Source organism: Pseudorca crassidens, chromosome 15 (assembly GCF_039906515.1).
Source record: "Pseudorca crassidens isolate mPseCra1 chromosome 15, mPseCra1.hap1, whole genome shotgun sequence".
In the NCBI taxonomy this organism is placed as follows: Eukaryota; Metazoa; Chordata; class Mammalia; order Artiodactyla; family Delphinidae; genus Pseudorca; species Pseudorca crassidens.
The window spans coordinates 3991718-4014306 of record NC_090310.1 but is presented as its reverse complement, the minus strand read 5'-3'; the positions used below and the strand labels follow the sequence as shown (position 1 = coordinate 4014306).

The 22589-nt window shown below is 44.6% G+C and overlaps 1 protein-coding gene across 5 annotated transcripts in view; it reads left to right on the top strand.

The window, feature by feature from the left end:
* Positions 1 to 22589, top strand: part of RNF216 (ring finger protein 216) — a 172450-nt gene that overhangs the window by 134484 nt on the left and 15377 nt on the right. For 3 of the 5 annotated variants that reach the window (XM_067705430.1, XM_067705428.1, XM_067705429.1), the window contains exons 14-15: positions 6245 to 6342; positions 17986 to 18208. In XM_067705430.1, coding sequence (XP_067561531.1) covers positions 6245 to 6342; positions 17986 to 18208 — 321 coding nt within the window. Of the gene's footprint in view, positions 1 to 6244; positions 6343 to 7035; positions 7155 to 17985; positions 18209 to 18841; positions 18901 to 22589 lie in introns of those variants that run through there. The other 2 variants (XR_010934747.1, XM_067705435.1) reach the window with 2 other exon arrangements.

The following is a 22589-nucleotide window of genomic DNA, read 5'->3' as shown; positions in this document are numbered from 1 at the left end:
TATGTTGCCGTTTGCTGGTCACAGGTCAGCCTCACCTCTGCCAGGCTCAGCATTGGCACAGCTTGGTTCAGGAGGGAGGTTGTGGCCTTATTTGTGGAGGGCTGTGGAGGAAGTCTGCCCAAGAACTGAATCCAGACTCTAGGGCTTGTTCCCCTAAAAGTTATTTACCAGACCCTAGTTCAGTGAGGGGGTCACTGCAAGGTCCTACAACCTAGCAAGCCATCAGCCGCCAGAGTGATCTTTTGAAAATGTGAATTAGATCATTGCACTTCCCACCTATTCAGCCTGGCTTTCCAAACACCTCCCTCCAGCCTCAGCGGCTGCACCAGGATTCACCACTGTCTACTCTCAGCTCTCCCCCTTGGGCTCCAGCCAATACCAACTCCCTCTGTGCTCCTTGAATGAGACAGGCCCTCACCTGTGCCAAAGCCTTCACACATCCTCTCCCCTCTGCCTGGAACACCCTTCCCCCGTATCTGGCTAACTCTGCTCATCCCTCAGGGCTCAGCTTCAACATCACATCCTCACAAAGCCTTTCCTGATCGCTGGGCTAATTTAACTCCGCTCTTCTACAGCACCCAGTGCTTTTCCTCTGAATGTTCCTGTCACAGTTGTAGCTGTATGGATATCCAGTTTGTCTAATGTCTGTTTTCTTCAGCAGAACATAAGCTGCAAGAAGTTAGACACTGAGTCTAACTTTCTTAATGCTGTATCCCCAGCATCTCATACAGCCCTCAACCAATGATAAAAATTCAGCAAATATTGAGAGTGAATAAATAAGCTCGTTTAAAATTAAACTTCTGTTCTCACCTCTGCCTCCCACCCTCACTCAGATCTGCTCCTCCTCCTTCATCACTTGATCCAAGTCCATGTTTTCCCCAACCCAGTCCCATAGACTCTTCAGTTGCTGCTTAACTGTCCTCTTGCCTCTAGTCTCAGCCTCTTCAGTGCATCAGTGCATTTGGAAACGCAAGCCCAGGCAGGTTGCTGCCACGTCTGGATCCCTTCCATGACTTTCTGATAGCTAGGGTAGTAGATGGCACAACTTTGCGATTGCTCTCTGTATTGGAAAAAAATGTGTACAGCAGAATTCCCCCCAAAGTATGTATTTATTTATTTATAAATTATGTGTCTGTACTACTGTTGTAACATACATTGCAAAATATACATAAATACAGAAAATTGTAAAGGGTAGGATGAAATAAATAATTTTATTTAAAAAACAATTTTTTTTTTTTTTTTTTTTTGCGGTACACGGGCCTCTCACTGTTGTGACCTCTCCCGTTGCGGAGCACAGGCTCCGGATGCGCAGGCTCAGCGGCCATGGCTCATGGGCCTAGCCGCTCTGCGGCACGTGGGATCCTCCCGGACCGGGGCACGAACCCGTTTCCCCTGCATCGGTAGGCGGACTCCCAACCAATGCGCCACCAGGGAAGCCCAAAACAAAACAATTCTACTTAATAATATGAAAACCTTTTGTGTTCATTAAAATATTAACACTTTGAATATGTTTCATTGTTGAAATGTTTGATTGAGAGTCTGGTTCTACTTCTTTTTTTGGCCATGCCGTGTGGCTTGTGGGAACTTAGTTCCCGGACCAGGGATTAAACCCACACCCTCAGCAGTGAAAGCACAGAGTCCTGACCACTGGACCTCCAGAGAATTCCCTGGTTCTACATTTTATGTACTTTAATGGCTGTTGTAGCTGGGAAAGGCACTTCCCTAAGAGATGTCAGTCCAGATGTGAGGAGTACTTTATTGGTTGTCTGGATGTTCTCATCACTCATGATACTGTTGTATTTTAATTTTTGTTTTTTTTGGCTGCATCGGGTCTTCATTGCAGCACGAGGGACCTTCTTTGCGGCGTGCAGGCTTCTCTCTAGTTGAGGCGCACAAGCTCAGTAGTTGTGTTGCGCAGGCTTAGTTGCCCCGCAGCATCTGGGATCTCAGTTTGCTGACCAGGGATCGAACCTGCATCCCCTGCATTGTAAGGCGGATTCTCTACCACTGGATCACCAGGGAAGTCCTCACAATACTGGTTTTATTCAGTCCCATGAAGACACCAACTCCTCAAAGAATCCTTGTCTGACTTAGCCCCACCCCCTTTGCTGTCTCTTGTGTGCTCGTGTGTGCGCATGCGCACGTACATGTGTACACTATTATACTTACCTCCACTGTGCTCTACTTGGTTTGCTCACATATCTGACTTCCTTGGCATCCTTGCCGTAGAGAAAATAGAAATCCTCAAATTCCCTTAGTGAAAGGAAGGAAAGCCCACTGATTCTGCCTGAGCTTTGACTTTGCCAAGCTTTATTGATTCCCAAGGGTTCCAGCATCCATCTCATTGCCTGTTTTCCTGTCTTAAAATCGAACTCTTTCTGGCTTTGGCTAACATCCGTATGTCATTTGGGTCTTGAGGTGGGGAGAACCAGTGACTTTGACAGCTGGAAGACACATGTGGCCTGAATGCCCATAGCCCTGTGGCTTCTGGATTATGCTAAGCACTTGTGAATGGTCAGGTGCCCGGGCCTCATCTTTTACTTAAGAGGTGTGAGGATTTACGGCCCCACCAGTTTTTGAGTACCTGAGATGGCAAAGCAGAGAGCTGGAATTTCAGAGATTTGATATGAATTGGCCACAGCCCCATACCCCATATCTTAGGCCAGCAGACTTCTCTCCCCTGGATAGTGAGTCTGGAAGTTTCACAGGAGGAACCATTCAGAAATAAGTGAGCAGTTTCTAGTGTGTTCCGCTTCTGAGACAAGGCTGGAAGTCAAGCAGGAAAGATGCAGGATGCACAGGGAACCAAGAAACTTCAGAGCAGGCCTGGAGGGATGGCGAGCAAGAAGTGCAGAGTCTGGTGACTTGGACCCTTGGTCTCATCTCTCGGGTTCTTTGCCAGCAGCAGGAAGCCCTGCTATGCGTAGATGATGACCTGGACACTGTCTGCTAGTCTTTTAGGAAGCTGTTTCTTTGAAGAAATGTCAGCTCCCTGACAGGGTCATCTGAAACCAAACTTGATCTTCTGCCTTACCCAGTAAACATTATTTAAGCAGCAGAAACTGGATGAAGAGAAGCTGTCGAGTACTTTCTTTAGAGTACAAAGTTAAGAGCTTAATGAATAGTCAAAACACCTTGACGCATCTTGCGCACTAAAGGGCAACATAGCACTTAACCAGAAATCTCTCTGATGTCATGAGGAGCATGGACTGGTAGCTGCTGAGTTAACCAGTGTGTGCATGCCTTCCTCATCAAGAAGGAAGGCGCTGCCTTCTCTGTTGTATTTGGGCCGATGATGAATTCATCTGTTTCCTCCTGATCTGAAAATGCACACAGGCGATGGGAAGCCTCTCCAATTAGATCTGACAGCCAGGATATGCATGTCCTTCATGTTTTGAAGTTACTTGTCAGCGTTGTACTCCACCTTCCAAAATGGTCCTTGGGACTTTCATTAACCTTACTTTGAAGAATTGATTATCTTCACGTTAGAAACATTGAAGAACTTTCTTCTGCCTAATATTGTTTAAGCATTTGTTGCATTTAGGAAGGAACAAAGCCTAGCTGTACTTGAGAGGGGAGAATTACAGCTTAGTGAAGCATACGCTGTGTTTAGAAGAGAGGGTACGTTGTAAAGAAACAACACACAGAAAGGTCCAGATGTAAAATTCACCCAGCCTGCTATTTGCTTGCCTTCTTTTAATTGTGGGTTTCAATGTCTAACTAGCTAGTCTCTTCAAAAGACATTTCATTTTTATTCTCTGGGACCCCTCAGCCCTTCAATGAGAAGTACATGCCTGAAAAACCACACATGGACCTACAGGAGAGCCGCTGTGACATTGGAAGTAAGCAGTGGCTTCGTGGTGACCACTCACAGCTGACTCAGCTTGGCCAGGTCATCTTGCTGTCATGGACCTGTGCCTCACCTAGAAAATGGGTTCTTCCCTTATGAAGAAGGTCCCAGGAATTAATAACTGGATCACCAGGAATGCTGGAAAGCACTCTCTAAATGCCATGCATTGTTTCCAAGATGTTATTCCTGGTGGGTGGCTAGGTTAGCATTGTTTTGAAGGTTAGGATATAGATACTAGCTCATTTATTCTCCAGCTGTTGTTTATCCTCCAGTTTCCCAGAATAGTCAGGCACAAGGTCTTTTAAAAATGTTTTTTTTTTTAAAAAATGGGTTTTACGCTGCTTTACGTTTGGGTGTGTAGTAATGAAGTCAGTACTGATTTAGCTTCTGTTTACTGACAGAGATGTAGGTAGTGGACCAGAGAGCAGCATATCCCTTGGAAGCAACAGCATTTAATAGAGAATCTCTGATCAGCTCATCTCTAACCCCACCCCACCCCATGCCATTGATTGAAGCCTTTTTATGAGAGTTATTCAGGTTCTCAGTTCCTCAAGCAGTCCATTTTATTTCTCTTTCTCTTTTAAAATTTTATATTTTAATTAGGTGTAGTACAAGATACAAAAGATGCAAAGAGCTTACAGTAAGAAGTCTCACCCCACTTTCCAGCCACTCGGGACAATCAGTACTACCAATTACTTGGGTATCCTTTCAGGTTGATTTTATATATCACTATATTCTCCCACCACCACCTTTTTTGATGTAGAAGTGGTAGCATCTTTACTACGTATACTACTCTGCACCTTGTTAGAGTCATCTTAGCAGTATATATTACAGAAAGTTCAGTAGTAAGTGGAGAGTACAGAGGTAGGAGATGTTTCTAGAATTGATGTGAAGATATAATCTAGCACATCTCCTGGCGAGCTCTACCCCAGGTACTTCCAGATGCTAAACATGTACCCCCAACTCCCTGCCTGACATCTCCACTGAGTGTCCCACAGGTCCCCCTGTGTCATTACTGCCAAGATCAAACTCGGGATCTTAACACCTGCCCTCCCTCCTCCCAAGCCAGGCCTTTTCCACTGTTCCCAAGCTCCATCCATGTCGCTATTATCTTGGGTTGCACAAACCAGAAACCAAGGCATCAGGGTGATACCTCCCTCTCCTCATTCCCAGAGCCAGGCCGTCACCAAGCCAGCCAGTTTTACTTCCTAAATTTCTCTTAAATCAGTCAACTTTCCTTCATGTCCTCACCTACCTGACCGGGGCCTCCGTAGTCTCTCTCCTGAATGACTTTAATAGCTTCCTAGAGTCTTACACTTCCACTCTTTTCTCCCTCTGCTCTGTTCTCCACGCAGAATCATCTTTTAAAATCACAAACCTGCTCATGTTACTTCCATGCTTGACACCTTTCGATGCTTCCCTACCACTCTTAGGATAAAGGTCAAACTGATAATCACATCCTACAAAGCGTCACATGGACAGGCTCCAGCGGGCCTCACGAGGCCTATTTTCACTGCCTGCAGTCCAGCTACAGGAACCAAACTCGGCCAGTTTCATCTACCAGAGTCTTTCTCTTACTGTTCCTCTGTCTGGAATGCTATTCTCTTTCTGCTTTCTTTGACTCGTCTTTCTGATCTCAGGCTCCACGTCCTCAAGCCTTCACTGTCGCCCCAGGCCAAACAAAGCTGACACCACCATTTCTTCCTTCATTGTACTTATTAGGGTTGTGGTTTCTATTTATGGAAATTAAATTGCATTAATGTTTCTTTAAATTCCTGTTACTGATGTGAGATGGTTTCTGGCACATGTGAAAATATTTTATAAACTGTGAAGAGTCCTAGAATAAAAATTAGTAATTATTTTGAATTTATGTTTATAAATGAAGTTAAGCTGTGGAGGATGATATCCATGTTTATGAGTGAGGGATGACTGAGGGAATGTCTCCCTTAAGGACCCCTAGTGATCCTAATCTAGACTGTTCTTCACTTCAATTCAACACAAGTGGTCTATGCCAGACCAACACTGGAACGCTGGGCAGAACCAGACCTCAAGCAGCTCACAGTGTTTTATTTTTAAAAAACCAAGATCACATAAATTTATCTTCTGTAGTTTTTTCAGGTGACTCCTGGCATTTTAGAAAACCTCATAAACCTTGGGTGATGGGAGCGACACTTTCTTTTGATCCAAGGAGAGAAAAATTTCCCCATGCTTTCTTATAATGATTCTTGCATCTTCTATTGAGATGTCTTTAGAAATATCCCTGCTGAAAAGGAGAGAGATCCTCTGAAAGAACCAAGCCAAGTGAAGCGTGTTTCGCATTCCCGATTGTTCAACAGAGACGTATATGGGGTCTACTCACCAAGAGCTGTCTTTGTGTCTCTCCTTTATCCCCAGGAAACCTGTAGGAAGTGTCAGGGACTCTGGAAAGAGCACAACGGTCTCACTTGTGAAGAACTGGCTGAAAAAGATGACATCAAGTACCGAACATCTATGTGAGTAACATGATTCAGGGGGGCTTATTGACTGCTTTGCAACTCCCCCATTAACCTGCCTTTTGGGCAGAGGGGGCAGTGAATATTGTGGGAAAAATAAGCTCTGAAGCTACCCCAGGCTAGAATGATCTCAAGGAAGGGACCTAACCCCTGAGCCTCTGTTTCCTCATCTCTGCAGCCTCTTAGAACTATTTCTCGGTCAAATGTAACATAGTAAATCCCTGGCACATATGAATTCAATAACTTTTTCGGTTCCTCTTCTCTTTACTAATAAAATAAAATGTGTTATTACACATTTTAATTAACTTATTTTTGGCCGCGTTGAGTCTTCATTGCTGTGCGCAGGCTTTTCTCTAGTTGCAGCGAGCGGGGGCTACTCTTCGTTGCGGTACGCAGGCTTCTCGTTGCAGTGGCTTCTGTTACCGAGCACGGGCTCTAGGCGCGCGGGCTTCAGTAGTTGTGGCTTGTGGGCTTCAGTAGTTGTGGTTCACGGGCTCGAGAGCACAGGCTCAATAGTTGTGGCGCACAGGCTTAGTTGCTCCGTGGCATGTAGTATCCTCCTGGGCCAGGGATTGAGCATGTGTCCCCTGCATTGGCAAGCGGATTCTCATCCACTCCACCACCAGGGGAGTCCCTTATTACACATTTTAATTAAGTCACATTGCACTACTGTTGCTTATCTGTTTTCTGTAGGAGACTGGTGGCCTGAGACATTAAGTAGAATTACAATCTCCAGAATTCAAAATAATGCAGTCAGTAAGAAGAACATCACTGTGTAGCACTCCTTATGTGTCTGGGCACTTTACAGCTATTAAATACATTGATTTATATAATACAGAAGTCTATTTCTCTCTCATATGATAGTCCAGCCCTGCCTGGCAGGTGGGGCAGATCTGTCCCATGAGGTCATTCAAAGACCTAGGTTTCTTGATCTCATTGCTTCACTAAGGTGGTGTTCTTATCTGCATAATTGTGACTAGGTTGCAGCCACATTTGCACTCCAGCCCGTAGAAAAGGAGAGAGACAGAGACAAGTTGCCAGGCAGGCAGCTTCTAAGCTTTAAGTGAAGCAGAAATTATATATATTACTTCCGCTCATACCCTGTTGGTCTAAACTGAGTCATATGGCCACAACTTGGCTCCAAGGCAGATACCATATATAGTTTCTAGCTGGCCGAATTTTTCTCCAGCTTAAATTTGAAGGGTAAGGAGTGGGTTTTGTGACCAAGAAAATAAAGTGGGAAATGGCTATTTGGGGCAGTTAACAGTCTCCAGGTCTCCACCACAGATAGGTACTATTATCCTCATTTTACAGATGACACAACTGACACACAGAGAGCCCAAGTAAACATGGTCACACAGGTAGTAATTGGCGTAGCAGGAATTTGAACCTAGGCAAATGGCTCCATGACTTTGCTGTTTGCCACAGGTTTGGTAGGCAGAATAATGTTCCCCAAAGATGTCCCATGTCCTAATCTCTGGAACCTATAAATCTTTGGATATATTTCCTTACATGGCAGTAGGGACTTTCCAAATGTGATTCAGGTTATGGAACTTGAAATAGGGAAGATTATCGTGAATTATCCAGGGAAATCCAGTCTAATCACATGACTTCTTAAAAGCAGAGTGAGCTTTTCTCTGATCAGACAAAGATGGAATGATGGACAAAGAGTCAGAGAGACACAAGAAGAGTTTTACCTCCTGTTGCTCTCTGTGAAGGTAGAGGAAGAAGGCCATGAGCCAAGGAACGTGAGAGCTTCCAGAAGCAGAGAATAACCTTCTGTTTATAGCTGCCAAGAAAATGGGGACTTCAAGTCCTACAACCTCAAAGAACTGAATCCTCTGACATTCCAGATGAGCAGCAAACAGATTGTCTCCTAGAACCTCCAGTAGGTAACATAGCCCACCAGCACCTTGATTTTAGTCTGATGAGATCCATGCTGGACTTCTGACCTATAAAACTATAAAATAATAAATTTGTGTTACATTTAGCTAATAAGTTTGTGGTAATTTGTTATAGCAGCAATAGAAAATAAATTTTGGAACCAGAAGTGGAATGCTGCTGTAACAGATACCTTAAAATGTAGAAATGGGTTTGGAATTGGGCAGTGGGTAGAAACTGGAAGAATTTTGAGAAGCATGATAGAGAAATACATAGATTGCCTTGAACAGACCATTAGTAGAAATACAGACATTAGAAACCACCAGTGAGGGCTCAGAAGTAAGTGAGGACCATTATGGGCAAAGCCTAAATTACCTTAGAGAACACTTAAATCACCATGAACAGACTGTTAGTAGAAATATGGACACGGAAGGCAGTGCTGGTGAGGACTCAGAAGGAAATGGAAAACATGTTATTGAAAACTGGAGGAAAGGGAATCCTTGTTATATAATGGCAGAAAGCTTAGCTGACTTGTGTCCAGCAATTATGAAGAAAGTAGAACTTGTAAATGGTGAAACGACATTTAACTGAAGTTTCCAAGCACAGTATTTTTTTTTTTTTTTGGCTCTGCTGGATCTTAGTTTTGGCATGTAGGATCTCTGTTTGCGGCATGCGGACTCTTAGTTGAGGCACGCATGGGGGATCTAGTTCCCCAACCAGGCATTGAACCCAGGCCCCCTGCATCGGGAGCACAGAGTCTTACCCACTGGACCACCAGGGAAGTCCCCCAAGCACAGTATTGAAGAGTAGAAAACGCAAGTGGAAAGAGACAGACTGAGAGGAGAGCTGTTAACAAAAAGGAACAGGCGGGACTTCTCTGGTGGCGCAGTGGTCAAGAATCCACCTGCTGGTGCAAGGGGCAAGGGTTCGAGCCCTGGTCCAGAAAGATCCCACATGCCATGGAGCAACTAAGCCCGTGCACCACAACTACTGAGCCTGCACTCTAGAGCCCATGAGCCACAACTGTTGAGCCCGCGTGCCACAGCTACTGAAGCCCGCATGCCTGGAGCCTCTGCTCTGCAACAAGAGAAGCCACCGCAATGGGAAGCCCGCACACTGCAACGAAGAGTATCCCCTGCTCGCCGCAACTAGAGAAGGCCTGCACACAGCAACGAAGACCCAACACAGCCAAAAATAATAAATAAATAAATAAATAAATTTTTTTTTTTTAAGGAACAGGCTTGATTGTTTCTGAAAATCTCATACTCTCCAGATGATAAAAGACCCTAAAATTAAGAGATTGACTGTCAGGAAAAGCATGCTCTAGAGAAAAAAACCAAGGCTGCCTTGAGAATGTCAGAGTGTTCATTTACACAAAGGCTCTTTGAAGAGCCTGAGAGAGTGACTCACAGATCCCCTCAGTGTAACCAGGGAGCCTCTAGGAAACTCGGGCATTATCCCTCAGCCATCTAAGCAGAAGCCAAAAGTAGAGATGGGATTATCAAGGAAATATCTGTGAATGAGCTTCATGTCTTTTTTTTTTTTTTATAAATTTATTTATTTATTTATTTATTATTGGCTGTGTTGGGTCTTCGTTGCTGTGCACGGGCTTTCTCTAGTTGCGGGGAGCAGGGGCTACTCTTCGTTGCAGTGCGTGGGCTTCTTACTGCATTGGCTTCTCTTGTTGTGGAGCACGGGCTCCAGACACTTGGGCCTCGGTAGTTGTGGCTTGTGGGCTCTAGAGTGCGGGCTCAGTAGTTGTGGAGCATGGGCTTAGTTGCGCCACAGCATGTGGGATCTTCCCGGACCAGGGATCGAACCTGTGTCGCCTGCATTGGCCACCACTGTGCCACCAGGGAAGCCCCTGAGCTTCATGTCTTGATGGAATGAATCCCTGTGACATACATGGGAGACCCACAAGGTTCTTGAGAATTTTATATCAGTAGAAACACTGCCAGGTTGGACTGAAAGAGACAGTACAAAATGAAAGAAGTCTGTCAGACCCCCAAAATTCTATAAGCAGCAAATAGGCTGATTAAAAACTACTCAGCTGCAAACATATGCTACCTTTCTTGAAAAAGGAAGGATTATTCCTCTTCAAGCCATGAACAGAGCTGTGAGCCACAGAGGATTGTGCTCAGAGCTGAAATATAAGGGAGTTTGCCCAGCTGGATTTCTAAATTTATTAGGAATGGTGGCTCCTTTTTTCCTTCCATTTTCTCCCCCTTTGAACCAGAATATCTATAAATGCTGTCCTAGGCCTGTCCCATCATTGTATTTTAGGAGCAGATAATTTGTTTCTTTAGTTTCCCAGGCCCACAAATGGAGAGGAAGTGTGTCCCATAGTGGATCATACCCAGAGTCTCATCTATACCTAATTTAGATGATGAAATTTGAGTTGATGTTATACTGGATGAGATCTTTGGGGTCCTTGAGATGAGGTCACTGTAGTTTGCATGTGGGATGGATATCAGTCTTAGGAAGCCAGAGGGCAGACTATGTTAGAGAAGAGAAAATGGCCTCCAAAGATAATCCATGCCCTAATCCCCAGAACCTGTGGTTTGTTTTGTTTTGTTTTTCATCTCACATGGCAAAAGGCTTTGCAGATGTGATTAAGGTTACAGTAAACAAAAGAAAACTAATTCAGCCACATACATAGTAATCACAAATACCACGCCAACTAGAAAAATCTGGTACTGCTTCGTCACATCCAGGCTTATCCCTGTCAGCCAGCCTTTATATTTTAGAGTGACCACCACCCTGACCAGTGGCATGGCCTTGAGTGATGAACATGTCAAAAAATGTTCTTTTTTCAAAGTCATCATCTTGTCTGGCAGTATTCTAGCAGTTGTGCTATCGCCTAAAACACTTTAAACTTCTCATTTGGAATTGTCTTTCAGCCGGTTTACGAGCCAGCTCCCCCCAAATCTGTTCTTGTCATTGTGGACATGTCATATCTAGTTTGAGTTGGGAGGAACGGATGATTTCTGTTGTTGCTGTTCGAGCCTTTGTTTTGCCTTGAAGAAGGATGTCTTATTCATGAAGTCAGTACAGATTTATTGAGTGCTCACCCTGGATAGCTGTAGTTAAGAACCTTAGGCAAATTTTTAAATCTTTCTGTGCCTAAATTTCCTTATCTGTAAAGTATAGAGCATAATCACATCTACTTGTAGGGTTGTTATGAAGATTAAAATACCCAGAATGGTTCTTGCCACGTGATAAGTCTATATATATAGTAAGTATTAGCTCTTTGTTGTTGTTGATTTCTTTTTTAAGCAGGGAGCCCTGATTTATACATGTGACGAAGCACATAAACAGACGACGTCTTGTATCCAGGGCCTGCTCAAGCCTGCTCGTATGTACTCTCCTTGCAGTTGGTAATGGAGTATTGCCCAGCTCTATAAACTGGTTCTTTTTTTTTTTTTTTCCCTCTTTTTTTTTGCGGTACGCGGGCCTCTCACTGTTGTGGCCTCTCCCGTCGCGGAGCACAGGCTCCGGACGCGCAGGCTCAGCGGCCATGGCTCACGGCCCAGCCGCTCCGCGGCATGTGGGATCTTCCCAGACCGGGGCACGAACCCGTGTCCCCTGCATCGGCAGGCGGACTCTCAGCCACTGCGCCACCAGGGAAGCCCTATAAACTGGTTCTTGATCAGGCATTTAGACTACTCCAAGACTCGGTCACAGACCCAGAGATGTTTCTCAGAAGGAGAAGACTTGATTACTTTTTTTTTTGGCCACACTGTACAGATTTCAGGATCTTAGTTCCCCAACCAGGGATCGAACCCGCCTCCACAGTAAAAGTGCCACGTCCTAACCTTTGGACCACCAGGGAATTCCCAGAGTTGGTTACTTTTTGAAGCACAGCCCCCTGTCTGACTCTCCAGTCAGTTCCTGATACGAGCTCTGTTCAGCATGTTGGTCTGCCGTAGACACTTGGAACACCACTGGGTCCAATAGCAGCTGGAAGGCTTCTCTTGCTTTAGACCCTACTTAAACCTGGCCTTTTGTATCAGCAGTAAATGGATCAGAACCATGTATCCAGATGTTATATATGTTAATTCCAAAATCCAGAAAGGCCTCCCAAATGTCTGACTTCTTTCTTTGTGGTAGGGGATACAACATAACAGCAATGTGTGCGTAGCTTTGGAAGGAATAGCCTGATATATATGCACATGACCTCCAGGCCACCAGAGATTCATAGAGATTAGAGATCTCTGTATTTTCAAGAGATCTATCTCCCACCTTCTGGCATACATACACCATATTAATGTATCGTAAAGTACCTGCTACTTCCTGTTAACTGGGTTCTATTTGCATGTCATTAGAATAGTGGTCCAGTGGATTGTCTGTTGGTTGACAGATGATCAAGGTCCTTGCCAACTGCTTCTGGTGTTCTCGGCTTATTGGTCAGAAAATAAAAGCATTTTCCAGATCATTGGCTGCATACCAGTTGCCAGAGGTTATGTTTATTTGCTCTGGTAAGAAATGACATCTGGAACAGCAGCTGCAATTAGAGTCAGCACCTGATTAGGCTTATAGTAATGCAGTGTTCTCCAAGACCCATTCCTCTATACAGTCCAGACAGAGAAGTAAAAGGAGATTTATTGAGAATCAGCACCCCTTGATGGTGGTGCCACTCTCAAAGATGCTCACAGGAATCTGGTATCACTTTTTGTAGGCACAGGGTACACACAGGGAATCATAAGCAGTTTATTGCTAAATCATAAGATACAGCATAATAAGTGGTATAAGATGGGGCAGGTATTCCAGCAAAACTTGTACAAGAATGTTCGTTAGAAGCACTGTTTGCAATAGCCAAATGGAGGAAACAACCCAAATGTCCACCAGCTGATGAATGGTAAACAGAGTGTAGTATATCCATAGAGTGGAATATTATTCAGCCGTGGAAAGGGAATGAAGATGTTTGGCTACACTGTGGATGAGCCTTCAAAACATGCTAAGTGAAAGAAACCACTTTCAAAAGGCCACATCTTGTATGATTCCATTTATATAAAGTATTCATAGGCTTATGGATATTTGCCTATGTACAGAATAGACAAAACCGTTAGAGACAGAAGGCAGATGAGCAGTTGCAGGGGACATGGGATTGGGGAGAGTGAGTGCTTAATAGGTACAGTTTCCTTTGGGGGTGATGAAGATGTTCTGGAACTAGGTAATGATGATGGATGCACAACATTGGGAATATACTAAATGTCCCTGAATTGTACACTTTAAAATAGATAAAATGGTAAATTTTATGTGCACATTATCACCAAAAAAATGCATACACATGCTCACAGAGGAAAGCCATTTACGATTTTGAATAGTGTATGCTACAAGAAATAAGGACAGATCCCAAAAGGAGTTTCCAACATAATTAAATAGTGGTGAGAACAAATAATCATGGAATCGTAGGATCTTGATTGGTTATGTAGAGGAGGGCAGTGAGCCTTCCTGTTTGAACACAAGGTCAGTCCACACAGCTGCAGCCCAGGCTTCTCTTCCTTTCCTGTGAATGATCACATCCTGTAGGGCTGTTTGCTTCCTGCCTAGTTTAGAATCTTCTTGCCAAATCACCCTCCTCCCAAAAAAATCAACTATGATTTCTCCCCAGTCCCATTTTGCACTTTCACATTACTGGATAGGTGGTCACCACATCCCATAATAGCAGTCCTTTTATGGTACAGGGCCATTCTGGCCCTATCTAGTTCTGTTCTTTTGCAAAAACAAAGGACTTGAATAGATATCCTTGCAGTGTTGAGTAGCTATTTGAACATTATAACCATGCTGAGTTGTATGTGTTTTTCATATTCCTCCATCCTTTTTTTTTTTTTTTTTTGCGGCACTCGGGCCTCTCACTGCCGTGGCCTCTCCCGCTCCGGGCGCGCAGGCTCAGCGGGCATGGCTCATGGGCCTAGACGCTCCGCAGCACGTGGGATCCTCCCGGACCGGGGCACAAACCCGCGTCCCCCGCATCGGCAGACGGACTCTCAACCACTGCGCCACCAGGGAAGCCCCCTCCTCCATCCATTTCTCCCCCACCACACCCAGTATTATTTCACATTGGCGACTGACAGCTTGGTGGAACAGAGCAAGCAAATGCACCCTCTTCCTGGAAAGGACTATATAACCTTGGTTCTCTTTAGCCACTCCTCTCCCACACTACAGTCTAAGCAGCTGCCCAGGGAAGACATGAGCCAGCCCCCAGGCAGAGTGCAATGGCTTAAGGCCACACCTCAGTCTCCAGGGTGCGTGTACACAGAAAGTTTGTGCCATAGAAAATTGTAATTGTGTTTTGGTCACAGCTTTTCATTGGAGACTTTTTCATCAGAACCTTGTGAGTCTTGTTTGTTTTTTTAATAGTAATTTTGGGGACTTCCCTGGTGGTCCAGGGGTAAAGAATCAGCCTTCCAATGCAGGGGACACAAGTTCAATCCCTGGTCAGGGAACTAAGATCCCACATGCTGCAGGGCAACTAAGCCTGCATGCCACAACTATTGAACTCACACGCCTCAATGAGAGACCCCGCGTGCCATAAACTTCAGAGCCCACGCGCTCTGGAGCCCACACGCCCTGCAACCCACACGCCACAACTAGAGAGGAGCCTGAGCACTGCAACGAAGAGACCACGTGCCATAATGAAAGATCCCGCATGCCTCAACAAAGATCCCATATGCCTCAACTAAGACCCGGTGCAGCTGAAAAAGCGGCGGGGGCGGGGGGGGGGGGATAAATAAAATAATAAAAAATAAAAGACAAGAACTTTATTTTAAAATAATAATAATTTTGAATATTTATTTATTTTGGCTGCACCAGGTCTCAGTTGTGGCACATGGGATCTTCGTTGTGGCATGTTTAGTTGCGGCATACAGGATCTTCAGTTGTGGCATGTGGGCTTCTTAGTTGCAGCATGAGGACTCTTAGTTGTGGCATGCAGACTCTTAGTTGTGGCATGCGAACTCTTAGTTGTGGCATGCATGGGGGAATCTAGTTCCCCGATCAGGGATTGAACCTGGGCCCCCTGCATTGGGAGCATGGAGTCTCACCCACTGGACCACCAGGGAAGTCCCAGAACCTTGTGAGTCTTAACATGGAACATTGAGAACTGTCTTCACAGTTGCTGAGCTAACTGAAATCATGAACATGTGTACAATGTTGACAATAATAAATTTACTTTTTTAAAACTTTGTCTCCTTGACTTTGTTTCCTGTTCAGCAAAACTTAGAACTCATTTGTTCTTCTGTAACTTGAACTGGGTTTAAATTCTTTTCAGGCCAAAGTTCTGCCTGCCTTCATTTTGGGCCGTTCAAAGCTTAGACCTAAATGAAATGAATAGCAGCCAATTTCCTAATGTATTTTTCTATTTTTAAACACATATGATCTGGCTTCTGAGGAGCATTCTACAACAGTCTTCTAAATATCAGTAACTAAAACCACTTGCCTGGACTTCCCTGGTGTCGCAGTGGTTAAGAATCCGCCTGCCAATGCAGGGGATATGGGTTCGAGCCCTGGTTCGGGAACATCCCACATGCCATGGAGCAGCTAAACCTGTGCGCCACAACTACTAAGCCTGCACTCTAGAGCCTGTGAGCCACAACTACTGAGCCCACATGCCACAACTACTGAAGCCCACATGCCTAGAGCCCATGCTCCACAACAAGAGAAGCCACTGCAATGAGAAGCCTGCACACAGCAGCTGGAGAAAGCCCGTGTGCAGCAACAAAGACCCGACGCAGCCAAAAATAAATAAATGTATTTTTTTATATATATATAATTTTTTTAATATCTTTTATTATTTATTTATGTTGGCTGTGTTGGGTTTTCGTTGCTGTGGGCGGGCTTTCTCTAGTTGCGGCAAGCAGGGGTTGCTCTTCATTGCGGTGCACGGGCTTCTCATTGCGGTGGCTTCTCGTTGCAGAGCACGGGCTCTAGGCGCACGGGCTTTAGTAGTTGTGGCTCACAGGCTCAGTAGTTGTGGCTCGCAGGCTCTAGAGCACAGGCTCAGTAGTTGTGGCACACGGGCTTAGTTGCTCTGTGGCATGTGGGATCTTCCCAGACCAGGGCTCAAACCCTTGTCCCCTGCGTTGGCAGGCGGATTCTTAACCACTGTGCCACCAGGGAAGTCCTAAATGTATATTTAAAAAAGAAAAAAAAAACAACACTTGCCTGACCACAGGCTCATCTGGCTACTCTTACTAATTAGCAGAAAAACTGGGAGCAGTGGAAGGAAGAAGGCTGCATTCCCTCAGCTTTAGGAGGGAGAGTGCAGATCAGAACTCATCCCCACATTATTACATTCTTTACAATGAAGCAATTAGCTGGTTACACACTGTGTTTGTACTCGGAGAGGAGAGAAGTTCTCAAGCAATGGGATGAGTCCTTCAAGGCTATTCATGCTCTTCTTGGTCTCAGCAGGAATACCTTTTGACTCCTTCCCATCAAGATGATACTTCTTCATGCCAGCTGGGTACAAGCGTCATAGCCTCTGCCTTATACTTTAAGGAACTCAACACAGCAGAGGAAGACACACATAAGCAATAATAGGCAAAGGTGGCAAGTGTTATTTCAGAGTTATGAACAGCACCATTAGAAGTAACTAATTCAGAAGTGCCAGCTCTTGAAAACAAGCCAAGACCTGTCATTTTGACTCTAGATATCAGTTAACAGTGCTTCTGGAAACAAGTTGCCTCCCTACAAGCTTCCCATTGGCCAGGATTGAGTCATATGTGTGCCCATCCCCTAGCTGCAAGGGAGTCTGAGAAGGTATTATTCCAACATGCCAGTTTGTCATAGGAGTGAGCTTTGCCAACAGGAAGAAGTCATAGGTGGCATTGGATCGCCCCCAGCTGTGTCTACCCCAGCCCTATGTCAAGTATGTATTTAAAAACCTAAGATGTGTATGTAACTAAGGTTTACTGGCTCTCCATTATCCAGCTTTGTGTATATAAAAAACATTGTTTAGGAAGACACTGAGTTTTTTCTCTCCATTTTAAGCCTATAGGGACTCCTATAACAAATAGAATAATCATTTTCTAAATACTAGGTGCCAGGCACTTGCCCCAGGGTACCCTGTATCTTATCTGTAATCCTCAAAACACTATGAGATGTTAAAATTAATTAATTAATTAATTTTATAAAACACTATGAGAAAGTTCGGTTCTCCCAATTTAAAAATGAGGAAACTGGGTCTCGAGGCAGTTAAATAATTTACCCAAGGTCATACAACTGAAAAACTGAAGCAGTTCTGAGACTCCAAAATATAGGCTCCTTTTTTTGTTTGTTTGTTTGTTTGTTTGACTGAGTTGGGTCTTCGTTGCTGCGCGAGGGCTCTCTCTAGTTGCGGCGATTGGGGGCCACCCTGCATTGCAGTGCGTAGGCCTCTCACTGCAGTGACCTTTCTCGTTACAGAGCATGGGCTGCAGGCGCACAAGCTTCAGTAGTTGCAGCATGCAGGCTCAGTAGTTGTGGCTCGCGGGCTGTAGAGTACAGGCACAGTTGTTGCACACGGACCTAGCTACTCCACAGCATGTGGGATCTTCCCGGACCAGGGCTCAAATTCGTGTCCCCTGCATTGGCAGGCGGATTCCCAACCACTGCACCACCAGGGAAGCCCAAAACATAGGCTCTTTTCACCCTTCGAATGTCACCAAAAGAGCCAAGCAATCATTATCTGTGGAAAGAAAGGAAGACTTTAAGGGCCATAATATTTTTCTTTCTTTTTTATCTTCCGTGCTATCTCCAATCCTGTTTTCTTTTTTTTAGTGAAGAAAAGATGACTGCAGCCCGCATTAGGAAATGCCATAAGTGTGGGACCGGCCTCATCAAATCAGAAGGCTGCAACCGCATGTCTTGCCGCTGCGGTGCCCAAATGTGCTACCTCTGTCGAGTATCTATCAATGGATATGACCACTTCTGCCAGCATCCTCGCTCCCCAGGAGCCCCTTGCCAGGAGTGTTCAAGATGCTCCCTCTGGACCGACCCCACTGTAAGTGAATGCATGGCTACATGTTGCTTTGTAGGGAAAAAGTATCTATAACGTAATATGACAAAAAGAGATTTTATACATACATAACACATTTTGAATCCTGAAAAGATAGGGAACTGCATAGATAACTACACACAAAAATTGAGAAAGTAGCTAAAAAGCTACTCCTCAGAAAGCAGCATTCTGCAACAGTTTATGAGCAAATTCTTTTAATCCTTTAGGGAATAAAATTTTTCTATGCCATTTGAAATACTTCCGAGGATAGAAAAGTAAACGAATGTTTTACATATATTTGTATAAAGCCAGCATAATGCTGATACCAAAACCTCTCAGAGGTAACCCTGAAAAAGAAATCTACAGATTTATCTCACTTACGAATATAGGTTTAAAATTCTTTAAATAAAATATTAGCAAATAGAAACCATGACCGAGTGAGATTGTTCCAGATGTGCAAGGATGGCTCAGTATTAAGAACTCTGTTAATATAACTTACCATATGATATCTTTAGGTGATAAAGACAAATACACTGATGAGGGTGACTGTAATTTTTGTGACTTTCTGTTAGAATAAAAAGAAAAAAAATCCCACAAGGACTCAGGGGCAAAAAATATACAAACCAATTTTCATTGCAGAGTAAAGGAGCTGTTACAGTGGAGGATTCCTGGACTGAATGTCAATATTATGACATAGTGTGAGTGTGTTTCGTGTTTGGTAATTGCAATCATTGTTGCTTTTGTTGTGGTCATCCATTTACAATGCTTGGTGTCAGTTTATTCATCTCTTATAAAATTAAATACAGTGTGTGTGAAACAAAAATAAATACAAAACAATAAAATCCAAAAAAAAAAAAAGAAGACAAATACAGTCAGCCCTCTGTATCTGCAGGTTCTACATCTGTGGATTCAACCAACCATGTACTGAAAATATTCAGGGAAAAAAATTTCCAGAAAGTTCCAAAAAGCAAAACTTGAATTTGCCACACACCAGCAACTATTTACATAGCATTTACATTGTATTGGGTATTATAAGTAATCTAGAGATTATTTAAAGTATGCGGGAGGATGTGCATAGGTTATGTGCAAATACTACACTATTTTATATAAGGGACTTGAGCAACACTGGTTTTGGTGTCCATGGGGGTCCTGGAACCAACCCCCTGTGGATATCTAGGGATGACTGTATCCGTTCTTGATTTAAGCTTTAACAGTAGTATTAGAAGGATACTATAATATAATTAATATAATTTATAATTAATATATTTTATAAGCCCCATGTTTCAAAACAGTCATTAGCATGTATTTAATAATGAAATACATAGAAACATTCCCCAAAAGTCATATATAAGACTATCACCATTATTTGTGCTATTCAATGCAGTTAGCTGAGAGAATAAGATGAAAAATATAGATATTGGAGAAGATGATCACTAATGCTTATTGAACACCCACTGTGTGTCCAATAAAAAGTTCTAAGCACTTTTTTTTTTTTGCGGTACGCGGGCCTCTCACTGTTGTGGCCTCTCCCGGCTCCGGATGCGCAGGCTCAGCGGCCATGGCCCACGGGCCCAGCCGCTCCGCGGCACGTGGGACCCTCCCAGGCCGGGGCACGAACCCGCGTCCCCTGCATCGGCAGGCGGACTCTCAACCACTGCGCCACCAGGGAAGCCCCTAAGCACTTTTATATGTAAAGAAGAAAAGCAGGACTTCCCTGGTGGTGCAGTGGTTAAGAATCCGCCTGCCAGTGCAGGAGACACAGGTTCTGTCCCTGGTCTGGGAAGATCCCACATGCCACGGAGCAACTAAGCCCATGTGCCACAACTACTGAGCCTGTACTCTAGAGCCCATGAGCCGCAGCTGCTGAGCCCACACGCTGCAACTGCTGAAGCCCACGCGCCTAGAGCCCATGCTCCACAAAAAGAAAAGCCACCGCAATGAGAAGCCCACACTCTGCAACGAAGAGTTGCCCCCGCTCACCACAGCTAGAGAAAGCCCGTGCGCAGCAAGGAAGACCTAGCACAGCCCCCCCAAAAAAAGAGGAAAAAAAAAGGTAAACCTACCGTTTTAAACCTGAGAAAAGACAAAATAATCAACTGAAAAGGCATCAGAAGCAGTGAAAGATAGCTAGATACAAAATAGATATACAGAATGCCATTCACAGTAGCTATATAAATCGTGAAATACCCAGGAAATGAACTTTAACAAGAAGTATGAAGAAAACTATAAAACCGTATTGAAGGACGTGAAGAGACTTGAACATGTGGAGAAATGTGCTTTGTTTTTTTTTTTTTATGTATATAATAACAATAAGTTTCATTTATTTATTTATTTATTTATTGGCTTGTTGGGTCTTCGTTGCTGTGCTCAAGCTATCTCTAGATGCAGCGAGCAGGGGCTACTCTTTGTTGCAGCACACAGGCTTCTCATTGCGGTGGCTTCTCTTGTTGCGGAGCACGGGCTCTTGGCACGCGGGCTCAGTAGTTTTGGGTTGCAGGCTCTAGAGCACAGGCTCAGTAGTTGTGGCACGTGGGCTTAGTTGCTCTGCGGCATGTGGGATCTTCCGGACCAGGGCCCAAACCCGTGTCCCCTGCATTGGCAGACAGATTCTTAACCACTGTGCCACCAGGGAAGTCCCAATGATTTTTAAGTTTGCTAGTCAGTTGTAAGTTGCTCTGTAAGGATGGCAATGTAGTATGTGAGAAGACTTGTTCTACCAAAAAACAATTGAGCATAACAGTGAATAGATACCCTGCCAACTTGGAGCTAGCAAGGAAGCTGCACCATAGCCTGCGGAGGCCTGGGGATAGCCATTGACGAGTCAGCTTTCACTGGGGCAAGTGAGGATGACCTGGATAGTGGAGAAGCGCCTTGTCCCTCAAAGGGGAGACTTGGTATTACAGAGAGATTACTTATATCCAAAGTAATCTACAAGTTTACTGCAATTCCCGTTTAAATTCAGTCGGATTTTTTTTTCTTGAAAAATTACCTGTAATTTTGAAAGTGAGACTAATTTTTACTGTGAAGCTGCACAAATCAAAATCACGTAGACTTGGGCTTCCCTGGTGGTGCAGTAGTTGAGAGTCCACCTGCCGATGCAGGGGACACGGGTTCGTGCCCCGGTCCGGGAAGATCCCACATGCCGCGGAGCGGCTGGGCCCGTGAGCCATGGCCGCTGAGCCTGCGCGTCCAGAGCCTGTGCTCCGCAACGGGAGAGGCCGCAGCAGTGAGAGGCCCGTGTACCGCAAAAAAAAAAAAAAAAAAAAAAAATCACGCAGACTAATGCAAGAATAGACAGATAGATCAAGGGGACAAGGTAGAGACCAGGAACAGTCCCATAAGAATTTAATATGTGACAAAAATATCATTCAAATCACTGGAGAAATTATAGATTCATCCATTCTTTGTTTGTAACTATTCAGTGTTGCCAGGACTAGTTTTCTTGGCGTTTACAGTCTATTAAGTTTAAAACAGAGGTACTTCATGTGGTTGGTACTGTGTAGGAGCAGTAAGAATGATGCAGTGGAGAATGACAGGAGCCGGAGGGGGGAGTCATCTCTGCAGGCCTCTCTGAGAGGCAGCATTTACAGCGAAACCTGCATGCAAAGGAGGAGCAAGGCCGGCCAAAGAAATAAAACAGATTCGGCCTATTCGTGGAACAGAAAGAAGGCTGGTGTGGCTTGCAGGTGGTGAACGAGGGGAGGGAGGTGAGAGAGGTGGGCACAGAAGCAGGCCGTGGGTCTCACTGAGTGTGCTGGGAGCTGTTGCAGGCTCTGAGTACACGAGTGACTTGGCCTAAGCCCCCATAGTCTGTTGCTAGATGGGACTGTGCTCAGAGTTACCACGGCTTCAGATTTTCCAGAGAGGTTGGAAATCTGTATTTTAATGTGAAATCTCCCAATTTTTAAAGATTGATCATTAATCCAAATCTAAAAAACTTTGTAAGTCAAAGATAAAAGTCTTGTAAGCCACCAATCTTTTTCCCTCATATAGAACACCTCCAATATGCCTGATAAGAAAAGGTGTCAGGGTCACAGGCTGGCCCCTGTTGAAAGCCACAGCAGGCCAAGCTGGTGGCCTAATCCTAATCCTCAGAACCCCCCACAGTTTTGTTAAACACTGAGTCCTCTGTGAAAACCCGGCATCTGCATGTCAGGAACAGTCTCCTCCTGGGTGGAAAACTGGGCTGAGGGACCCAGAAATTGCTCTTATCCCACAGCTCCGTGACCCAGTAAAACCCTTAGCGAGCCTGCCCTCCTACCACTGAGGAAATAATTGAAAGAAAGGGGTGACTTTGGAATAAACAGTCATCCTTCTGTTGCTGGTTGAGTGGAGGGAGGTGTGGCCCACAGTGGGAAGTGCTCTCCAAGGTAACCCACACTGCATT